General features: G+C 49.8%; 1 protein-coding gene across 1 annotated transcript; it reads left to right on the top strand.

Annotated features, from left to right (window-relative positions):
• The first annotated feature begins 3 nt into the window (after positions 1–3).
• Positions 4–9095, top strand: LOC114592276 (uncharacterized). Its single transcript, XM_077921213.1, has 4 exons — positions 4–120; positions 1834–2778; positions 4473–5217; positions 7655–9095. The coding sequence occupies exons 2-4, from the start codon at positions 2080–2082 to the stop codon at positions 8398–8400; spliced, it is 2190 nt and encodes a 729-aa protein (XP_077777339.1). The 5' UTR covers positions 4–120; positions 1834–2079; the 3' UTR covers positions 8401–9095.
• Positions 9096–11183: the final 2088 nt, after the last annotated feature.

The raw sequence follows: 11183 nt of genomic DNA, 5'->3' as shown, positions 1-11183 counted from the left end.
AATCCGTCCCCTTCCTGCTTTGCTCCCTCCCTCCTTCCCCTCGTGCGTGGGAAACTGGAGTCCGGATTTCCCAGGAGCCGCAGGAGTGAAGTTTGGCATCTGGGCTGGGCTGCAGGAGGGGTGAGCGAGACAGGGCCGGGGGGGGGATCTTATTTTTTTGGGGGGTAAGGCCCCCTTCTTTTCCTCCCCACCTCCCTTTCCTCCATTCTTGGCCCCGATCCTCTCCTTTTATTCCTCCCTCCCCCCCCCATTTCCCCTCCCCTCCCTCCCAATGCACTGTTGTTGTCGTTTGTTTGTTTGCAAAAGAAAAGCAGCGCCGCGCAAAGATCCGCGCGTGGCATGCCTAGCCGCGCAAAGATCCGCGGGCGCCACCCGCGCAGAGGAGACCAAGCGGGCGCCGCTGGCGGGGGGGGGGGGAGGAAGGTGGGGTCCCCGTCCCGTGACGCTCGCCTGCCGGCTGGGGGAAGCCCGGCGCTGACTCGCGCCCTCCGGGCATGCGCGTGGAGGGGGGGGGGGGGTCCTTTTCGGAGCATGCTCGGGAGGGGTGAGTGAAGCCGCCGCGTGCCCTTAGCCCTCAGTTCTAAGAAGTTTCTTCCCCTGCTCCTTTGCGGTGGGGGTGGGGAGGGGGTGTCCCCCCCAATATTAATTAATTAATTAGTGATATGCAGGATGAACTACGGAAAGGGAAGAAGGGAAGTCATTGATTTAATGAATATTTTGAAATGTAAATTAGGAAATTTAATAAAAGTTATGTATCAAAATTAGTTAGTTAATTGTGGTGGGGGTCCTCCAAGATTGATTGATTGATCACTCTAATAATTATTTTGTAAACTGCCCTATACCCATAGATCTCTGGGCGGTTCACCACAATAATCACTCTCTCTCTCTCTCTCTCTCTCTATATATATATGCCCCACAAAATACATAATAAAAATAAAGACAACCCAACAATCCTGGGTTGTTAATATTTTTTATTCTTTTGTGAAAGTAAACAGCAACAAAACACTCCTAGTTGACTATGATTTGTTTCAAACTGGCTTTAATGTTGTGGTTTTTTAAAATGGCTGTAACCAGCCCAGGGATTTTACGGTGCAGGGCTGGTAAGATGTTGAGTCGATAATGAGAAGAAGCAGAAGCAGTGTTTTTTTTCATAAAAATAAAAATAATGTAGTGACAGTAGCAATATTTTGATCAAAGTGCCATGGGTGACATCACCAAATGGTGCCGTAGACAGCAACAGAAAGTGATGGTGCTCCGTACTAGTGAGAACCATGACAAAGAAAGTACTGTTAATAAGCAATGTATTACTCTTATTATTATTTATTTACATATATTTATTTGTTGTTGCTGCTGCTATTGACTAACAAAGCTAACTTATTCAGATAACTGCGCCCCTCAAGCTTCATTCAAGTGGTCCATGGTGTTTCTGTGAAAAACACAGTCTAAAATCTTTGGAAATAGTAATAATTATTATTATCATTTATTAAGTTTGTATACCGCCCTATACCCGCGGGTCTCATGGCGCTTCACAAGATAAAAATCACAATTTAAAAACACAAAACACATAATCAAGAATTCTTTGCAATACTATACAGCAAAATACAAGATACGAAAGAAACAAAGCAATAAGCATTCAGTTAAAAAGCATACAGCACCTAACGCAGTGCTTTACAATTGCTGCAGCAGGCAGAAAAAATAATGATAGGGTCCCCTGAGACCCTCAGTAATTTCCAAGAGATCCATGTGGGGGAAAGGCTTGGGAAACATTGCACAAATTGATGGGCTCTCTGTTGTAGTCGCAATGATTAATTTTTATCTTTTCTTCTTCTTCAGGGGGAGAAAAAGCTAGCCCTCCAGGCCTCGAACGTTGCCCACTGCCGTGTAAGATTCCTCCTGGTTTCAGCATCCCAATGTCCTCAGCTTTTGCTGAGAGATGCCCATGCGAATGTGAACAGAGTGACCCATGGCCGGGAATTGTTTTTGGAGACACGAGCGCCTGAGGACAATGGTTTGGGGGTGACGACTGGGCAAGTGTGGCCTCCTCACACCTCCCGTTGCACACGGTGTGTTCGGACGGGAATGAAAATGGAGGGCCGGGAGTCGGAAGGGCTCAAACCATTAGCGGGGCTGGAAGGGAAAGTCAGGGGCTCCCACCCGGCTCCATCCAGGACCACGAGGGCCTTTTTTGGCTGGGCACCATCACAGCAGGTCAAGCAGGAGCCGGACGAGGGCCTTTCCGACTGCTGGGAGACCCAGCTGGAAGAATTCCCCGAGGCGGCGCGGTCCCCTCCGTCCGGACGAGGCAACAACGTGCAGTCGCCGGAACCCACCCCCTGGGACGACGCGAAGGAGATTCTGGCATCTTTCAAGGGAGCTGTGGAAGGATGTCGGTGGGCTCGCGAGGAAGGTGCCCCCAGGCTCGTCCCAGACACTGGAAGAAGGGCCTTCGGGGCAGCGAAGGAGGAGGTCCTGGGCGGAGATGCTCCGAGCAGGGACACCCTCCGCCAGCGCTTCCGGGAATTCCGCTACCAGGAGGCCGAGGGTCCCCGGGAAGCCTGCGGGCACCTCTGGTACCTTTGCCACCACTGGCTGAAGCCAGAGCGCTTCTCCAAGGAGCAGATCCTGGAGCAGGTGATCCTGGAGCAGTTTCTGAACATCCTGCCCACCGAACTCCAGAGCTGGGTGACGGGGAGCAGCCCGGAAACATGCGCCCAAGCAGTGGGCCTGGCGGAGGATTTCCTGCAGATGAAGCAAGAGGCTGAGAGGCAGGAGCAAAAGGTGAGAGGTGGCTCGCGTGGAAGGCGCCGGAAGCTTGGCGGATGATAGCTAGGTGGAGAGAGAGGCTGGCTGGAGAGGCTGAGAGGGGCAGTGAGGCAGGCATCTCCAGGTCAGGCTGGGAGAGAACCCGGTCTGAAATCCTAGAGTCAGTGAAGACGGAACCAAACTGCATGACTTAGCCGAAAGCATCTTTCTGTTTTCCTAAGATCAGGTCTCCCAGAACTAGGAGAGGCATGAAAAGGGCAACGGGGATGGTAGGCACCATCTCAGATTGCTTGGGGAAAACCCTGGAGAAATGGAGAGATTTCAGCCTCGGCAGCTGCTTCATGGATGCGAGACCTGTCAGAGATGCGTTGCTTTGCTCATTAGGTCTGACACTCCCGTGTTGATCCTTTTTGCTAATAAAGAGCTAATTCCAACCTGCTTGGTGTTACTTGCTACTGGCTCGCTCCTGTCAATAGTGTTTGGTTTTTTTATTTCTGTTGATGTAAACAGCTTTTCTTATGCTGATGCTTATTATTTTTATTTTATTATTTCATTTCATTTTATATGATGCCCATCTGACTGGGTTACAATAAATTAAAACACAGTAAGACATCAAACATTAAAATATTCCCTATACAGCGCTGCCTTCAGATGTCTCCTAAAAGTCAGGTAGTTGTTTATTTCCTTGACATCTGATGGGAGGGCATTCCACAGGGCGGGCGCCACCACCGAGAAGGCCCTCTGCCTGGTTCCCTGTAACATCACTTCTCGCAATGAGGGAACCAATAGAAAGCCCTTGGAGTTGGACCTCAGTGTCTGGCTGAATGATGATGGGGGTGGAGATGCTCCTTCAGTTATACTGGGCTGATGCCGTTCAGGGCTTTAAAGGTCAGCACCAGCACTTTGAATTGTGCTTGGAAACGCACTGGGAGCCAATGTAGGTCTTTCAGGACTGGTGTAATATGGTCTGGTAGTTGTTGTTCTCTTTGACATCTGGTGGGAGGACGTTCTACAGGGCGGGCGCCACTACCGAGAAGGCCCTCTGCCAGGTTCCCTGTTACCTTCGCTTCTTGCATTGCGGGAACCGCCAGAAGGCCCTTGAAGCTGGACCTCAGTGTCCAGGCAGAACTGAGACAAGTGGAGGTGTTCCTTCAGGCATGCAGGGCCAAAGGTATTTAGGGCTTTAAAGGTCAGCACCAACACTTTGAATTCTGCTCTGGAACTATGCAGAGCTAGACAAACTAACAGGAAGGATTCGAAACCTGCGGGACCAGAGATTCTCAGAAGACTGGAGTAAATATACGAACTATTTGAAAAGTAATTGCAATGAACAGATTGTGGTAGTAGGATTGCAAGAAATTTTGTAAGGAGGATTATTTGAAATAGTGCAAGAAAGACTATGAAGAAAATTATTAGTTAATGATAATTAAGAGTAATAGAAAAATTAGGAAATGCAGAATAAGTGATAAAAATGGAAAATCACCAGAGGAGCTGACGGAAGTTAAAAATATTGTGTAAGATAAGAAATTACGTTATATGAATGTTGGAAACGATATGTTAAAAAACTAATAAAAATATTTATATATATAAAAAATCTGTTCTGAAATGTACTGGGAGCCAAAATACAAGTGTTTTGTTTTTTTAAAAAATAAACCAACCACTGAGCCGCATTTGCCCAAAGTTTCATTCCCCCTTTCTTTTCTTTACAGCATGCGGAAATGACGGCCAACCCAGAGAGCTCTCAGCTGGCTGCAGAGCCTTTCTCCCTGGCGGATTCTCTCCCAAGCCCCCCAGATGTGAACCTCCCTTCCCCGGAGCCCAGGAGACGGCGGGACGCCTGGTCCCGCAAGGAGACCATCGCCTTCATCGACATCTGGAAAGCGGAGGACGTCCAGATCGCCCTGGGCCAGCAGTACCGCAACATGAAGCTCTTTGCCTGGATCGCTGACCGCCTCCGCGAGCGGGGCTTTGAGCGGGACGCCGAGCAGTGCCGCAGCCGGGCCAAAGACCTCAAGCGCGGCTACAAGGAGATCAAGTGCGGGAACCTCCACTCGGGGAGAGCGCCCAAGACCGCCCCCTACTTCAAGCTGCTGGAGCAGTTCCTCTGCCTCCGCAAGGGCATTGTCTGTGGGAAGGTGTGCGGGGCCGGCGTGGTGGAGCGGCTGGACAAGAGGCGCAAGAGGCTGCCCCTCAACCCCATGGCCGCCACCAGGATCGCCAGGGAAGCGGCCAGCACCGCCCCGGAGGCAGCCGCGAACGAGCGGCAGTATGTCCTCCCCTTGCCGCAGGCCTCCCCTCCCAAAGAGCTCCAGGGGGCGGCCGTCGAACCAGGCAGGCAGGCCCGAAAGCCGTCCAAGGATGAGGACGTGCTGATCATGGGGAAAGAGGAGCCGCCGCGGGGCAGTAGTGTCCCCTTGCCCTCCCCAGAGACCCCTGCTGAACCTCAGGTGTCAAGTGAGTGGCGCTTTTATCTGTGGCGCTTTGTGGCTTGGGCACAGTCTTTTTGTGGCATACAGTAGTACCTCAGTTACAGATAGGTAGCCGTGTTGGTCTGCCATAGTCAAAACAAAACAAAATTCCTTCCAGTAGCACCTTAAAGACCAACTAAGTTAGTTCTTGGTATGAGCTTTCGTGTGCATGCACACTTCTTCAGATACACTGAAACAGAAGTTGCCAGATCCTTCTATATAGTGAGAAGGTGGGGAGGGGTATTACTCAGAAGGGTGGTGGGAATGGGTGATTGGCAGATAGCTGTGATGAGCCTGTTGAGGACTCTTAACGACTGCAATAGGTCTTACAGGAAAAAGCAAGGGGTGAGAAGGTGAAAAATGGCTTTGTCATGTATAATGAGATAAGAATCCAATGTCTTTGTTTAGACCAGGTCTCTCCATGGTTTTAAGTTTGGTAATAAGTTGCAATTCAGCAGCTTCTCTTTCCAGTCTATTTCTGAAATTCCTTTGTAGTAAAACAGCTACTTTGAGATCTTGTATAGAATGTCCTGGGAGATTGAAGTGTTCTCCTACTGGTTTCTCTGTCTTGTGATTCTTGATGTCAGATTTATGTCCGTTTATTCTTTGGCGTAAGGTTTGGCCTGTTTGTCCAATAGTACCTCAGGTTAGAGACGCTTCAGGTTACAGACTCTGCTAACCCAGAAATAGAACCTCGGATTAAGAACTTTGCTTCAGGATGAGAACAGAAATCGCACGGCGGCGGCGGCAGGAGGCCCCAGTAGCTAAAGTGGTACCTCAGGTTAAGAACAGTTTCAGGTTAAGAACGGACCTCCAGAACGAATTAAGTTCTTAACCAGAGGTACCATTGTATAATGGCTGTGGGGTGCGATGCTGACGTTCTCCCTCCTCTGTCGGAGGCAGCATGTGTGTTTCGCTTATTTATTTCTCAAAATTTATATTGTGAAAAAGAAAACGACCAAACCTAAAAAGCAGTTTGTGAAAAGAATAAAACCATGAAATTACCAATTAAAAGGAAAAGTTAAGAGCAGCCATTTAGGGATTGCTTATTGAGCCCTCACTTTGGCCAGGACTTCCCATCGCTTCACTCGCCAATATGAGGGCAGAGGGGGCAAATACCCAACTCTTACAGGTAGCTCCCGTTTCTGGGCTCCAAGCCTAGGATCAAAGTAGACCAATTAGCTTATATCAAAGCAAGCGAATGTAAACAGGTATGAGCTCCCACGAGAGGCAATGGACTCTCCTTCCTTGGAGGTTTTTAAGCAGAGGCTGATTGTCCATCTGTCATGGAATGCTGTCCTGTGGAATGTTCTCCCTTCGAATATCAAGGAGATAAAAGAACTACATAACATATAGAACAGGGGTAGGTAACCTAAGGCCCGGGGGCCGGATGTGGCCCAATTGCCTTCTCAATCCGGCCCACGGACGGTCCAGGAATCAGCGTGTTTTTACATGAATAGAATGTGTCCTTTTATTTAAATTGCATCTCTGGGTTGTTTGTGGGGCATAGGAATTTGTTCATTTTTTTCCTTCAAAATATAGTCCGGCCCACCACATGGTCTGAGGGACAGTGGTCCCTGCTGAAAAAAGGTTGCTGACCGCTGATATAGAAGATACCTGAAGGCAGCCCTGTATTGGGAAGTTTTTAATGTTTGATGTTTTGGTGTGTTCTGATATATTCTGTGAGCTGCCCAGAGTGGCTGGGGAAACCCAGTCAGGTGAAAGAGGGTATCAATAATAAAATAATTATTATTACTGTTGTTATTATTAACTGCCATATCATGAAGTTTAGCTGGCAACATATTACAATGTTGGAAAGCCGATAATTGCCCAGCCCTGCTGTGGAGGAAACTGGTCCTGAGCTGCATTGGGTATTTTAGTGCCAACACCTTGAACTTGCCCCAGTTTCACTAAAGATTCTCATCCACAATGTTGTTGTTTAGTCGTTTAGTTGTGTCCGACTCTTCGTGACCCCATGGACCAGAGCACACCAGGCCCTCCTGTCTTCCACTGCCTCCTGCAGTTTGGTCAAACTCATGCTGGTAGCTTTGAGAACAGTGTCCCACCATCTCGTCCTCTGTCGTCCCCTTCTCCTTGTGCCCTCCATCTTTCCCAACATCAGGGTCTTTTCCAGGGAGTCTTCTCTTCTCATGAGGTGGGCAAAGTATTGGAGCCTCAGCTTCACGATCTGTCCTTCCAGTGAGCACTCAGGGCTGATTTCCTTCAGAATGGATAGGTTTGATCTTCTTGCAGTCCATGGGACTCTCAAGAGTCTCCTCCAGCACCATAGTTACACCAAAATGGCATCAGATAAGACGTGTGTTTTGTGTCTCCGTGCGTCTTTTCCTTTAGGCCTCGAATGTCCGTGATTCTATGACGAGGGCTGGTGGCTGTTTTATTTCCTTCCTTTTGTCTCTCCTCAGGCGCTGCGGAGGAGCCGAGGAGGCCGACCGCCGGCAACGTGGAGCGCATGCGCTTCCGGCGGGAGCGCAACTGGCGCCAGCGATTGGAGTCCGTCCGGCGGCCTGCGGACCTCTCATCCTCCCCGGCGATGGCGTCCTCCTCCAAGGCGAATGCCGACCTCGTGGACGCACTGCGGCAGCTGCACCGGCAGGACCTGCAGGCCTTCGAAAACACCCGGCAGGAGGAGCGTGCCGAGGACAGGCAGGAGAGGCGTCAGGAAAAGCAGGAGCGGGAGGAGGACCGCGCTACCACTCACCGCATGATCGCAGCCATCGAACGCTCCCACCAGACCCTGGCTGACCTCATGGGCAGGCAGACCTCTGCCATGGAGGCCATTGCGACGGCCTTTTCGGCACCAAGATACCCCTCTCCCAGCCTCTTTCCGGGGTTCAGTCCCCCGTGGTCCGCCCAGCAGGCCGCTCCCAACTCTGGGGAGAGGCGGGCCAGCGCCTCCGGGAGCAGCACGATGCCCTTGCCATCTCCCACCGCTGACGAACCTGGGATGCATGTTCCTGCCGGGGCACAAGACTTGGCTCCGGGACCCAACCCGGCGCCAGGCCCCCTGTGTCCCTCCACCAGCCTCGAGCCTTTCCCTCCCTTAACGAACCAGAGTCCCGGAGATTCACCGGCCACCTCGCTGCCAGCTCCCATCACACACCCCAGTGCCACTTCGAAGCAGAGCCAGAAGAGGAAAAACTGTGACTGAGCGACACTTTGCAGTCCCCCACGCTTTCTCGTCTGACCAGATGGGTCCCACTGCCATCCTGTTCCGTTCCTTTTCCTTATTGATTTCAATCTGTGGAGTTTGTCATTGTTCCATCTTCACGTCTGCCTCACTTTCTTCCCTTGCAAACGATGCTGGAGAATGCCAAAGGGGGTCTCTGCAGTCCAACATACAAGTTGGGCAGCTGGGGAACCCCCAAGGAAAGAAGGCTCAGGGCCTGTGGAATGGTGTTGGGACAACGATGAGGGAGAAGAGGGAGCAGACTGGGGAGAGGAGGTGTCGGAAGCTGAAGGGGTAACAGGGCTTAGTGAGCGGGGAGAGTGTGTGGCAGAGAGCAGCTCAGAATCAGAGGCAGAAGCTGAAGCAGGAGGGTGGGAGGAGAGAGGACTTTGGCTTGTGAAGAGTTGTGGATGTCTCACCTTCCTGCTGCAACAAGTTCCCTTCCCCCTTGTTCTCCCAGAACCAGGAGAGGCATGAAGAGGACGGAGGGGCAGTTAGCTTTATACAGGCACAGTCTCTGATTGCTCGGAAAAGGCCCTGGAGAGGAGGGGAGTTAGGCAACCATGGGGAGGCCTTCAGTCTCAGCCACTGCTTCATGGAGGAGATCAGTTGCTCTGCTCATTAGGCTGGACACTCCTGTTCATATCCTGTTTTTGCTAATAAAGAGTTAACTCCAACTTGCTTGGTGTGATTTACTGCTGGATCACTTTTGTCAATGCCTCAGTGGCCGCAGAGCAGAATCCGAGAGCAACAGCCCTACGCTCCCCATTTCTGATCCCCAGTGACTGGTATTCAAAGGCATATTGCCTCTTGACAGGGCTAGTAGCCACAGATAGTCTTATCCTCTGCAAATTTGTCCCATATTCATTTAAAAGCATCCGAGTTGGTGGCCATCACTGCTTCTCATAGGAGCATATTCTCAGCCTGCCTGCTTTTGTGATTAGAGAACTTCAGCTTCTGTTTTTGTTTTTTTTAACCCCAGATAGCAGGCTTCCATCTTATTTCTTATCTGGAAAACTTTTTATGCACCATCAAAATAGTAATCTTTCAGTGGTGTGCATAAACAGAAAATTTACTAATGATACACACACAAAATCATCTGCATTTACAATAATACACACATAAAACCAGCCAGGTTTTCATTAATTGATTTAGAAAGATTAGTAAGCTGCTGAATCGAATTGCCCTTCAATCGGTGCGTACCAGGGATGGGGAGCCTGTAGCCATTCAGATGCTGCAGGAATCATAGAATTATAGAGCTGGAAGGGAACCCAAGGGTCATCTAGTCCAACCCCCTCAGTACAGCTCCCATCATCCCTGACCATTGGCCATACTGACTGAGGCTAATGGGAGATGAAGCCCACCGACATAGGGAGGGCCGCAACCTTAGTGTACATTATAAAATTTGTAGGATAAAACACAGCTAAAAGCCGCAAAATTATTATAAGATTTTATAATAATAAGATATTATAAGATTTTTCCATCTCCGCCAAGCTAAGCAGTTGGCTCCTTACCTCTCTCGCCCTGACCTAGCCACTGTGATCCACGCGACGGTCACCTCCAGACTGGATTATTGTAACTCACTCTACGTGGGGCTGCCCTTGAGACTGACCCAGAAACTCCAGCGGGTGCAGAATGCCGGGGTGAGACTCCTTATGGTGTCCTCGCTGCGAGATCACATTCACCCGGTGCTATACCAGCTGCACTGGCTCCCGGTGGAGTACAGGATCAGGTTTAAGGTGCTGGTTTTAACCTTTAAAGCCCTATACGGCCTAGGACCCTCGTACCTACGGGACCACCTCTCCTGGTATGCCCCACAGAGAAACTTACGGTCTTCAAATAAAAACATCTTGAAGGTCCCGGGCCACAGAGAAGTTAGGCTGGCCTCAACTAGAGCCAGGGCTTTTTCGGCTGTGGCTCCGATCTGGTGGAACGCTCTGTCACAAGAGACCAGGGCCCTGCGGGACTTGACATCTTTCCGCAGGGTCTGCAAGACAGAGCTGTTACACCAGGCCTTTGACCAGGGCACAGCCTGACTCCCTCCCTCGGCAATCTTCGCGGAGCTCTGGCCCAATGGTTGCCAGTGGCTTGAATTAATTAATTTTATAATGAATGATTTTAGAATGTTGTTTATGCTGTACTTTTTGTACTGTTTTATTGTTGTTAGCCGCCCTGAGCCCAGCTTCGGCTGGGGAGGGCGGGATATAAATAAAATTTATTTATTTATTTATTTATTTATTTATTTATTTATTTTTATTATTATTATTATTCGTAGAAGGGTCAAAATGCAGATGAAACCAGCAAAACCTTTAAAAGCAACCTAGGTGACTAAATCGGGGCGGCCCAACAAGTGGGCTTCACAAGTACTCCTACAGGGAACTCACTGTGTGGGTGGAAGCAAAGCCAAAATCACATGCTCCCCTCGGCCCTCGTGCTGCCTCCCTAAAGCCAGCTAAGCAGGGCACCAGGCTTTAGGAAGCAGTCACAACTCTACTTAATCTATGTGCCAAGTTTGATTTTCCTCTTTTAAATTTTGTTCCGTTGTTATAACCATTCTCTCCGTTTTATGTGCAGCAAAACTGCTTGCACGTTTACAAAGCTTGGCATGGTTGCAAATCGGACAGTGGAATGCTTGTTGAGTTCCCTCTGTTGCAATCATAGAATCTTAAGAGTTGGAAGGGGCGATATGGGTCATCTGGTCCAACCCCCTGCAATGCAGGAATCTCCGCTGAAGCATCCATGTTTTATCGTGTTTTTAATATTCT

The sequence above is a fragment of the Podarcis muralis genome, chromosome 2 (genome assembly GCF_964188315.1).
Source record: "Podarcis muralis chromosome 2, rPodMur119.hap1.1, whole genome shotgun sequence".
In the NCBI taxonomy this organism is placed as follows: Eukaryota; Metazoa; Chordata; class Lepidosauria; order Squamata; family Lacertidae; genus Podarcis; species Podarcis muralis.
This window is presented reverse-complemented; position numbering and strand designations above follow the sequence as displayed.

Coding starts and splice junctions, on each gene's coding strand:
- LOC114592276 (XM_077921213.1), top strand. CDS start 2,080: ATGAAAATGGAGGGCCGGGAGTCGGAAGGGCTCAAACCATTAGCGGGG. Junction 2,779..4,472: donor CTGAGAGGCAGGAGCAAAAG/GTGAGAGGTGGC, acceptor TTTTCTTTACAG/CATGCGGAAATGACGGCCAA. Junction 5,218..7,654: donor TGCTGAACCTCAGGTGTCAA/GTGAGTGGCGCT, acceptor GTCTCTCCTCAG/GCGCTGCGGAGGAGCCGAGG.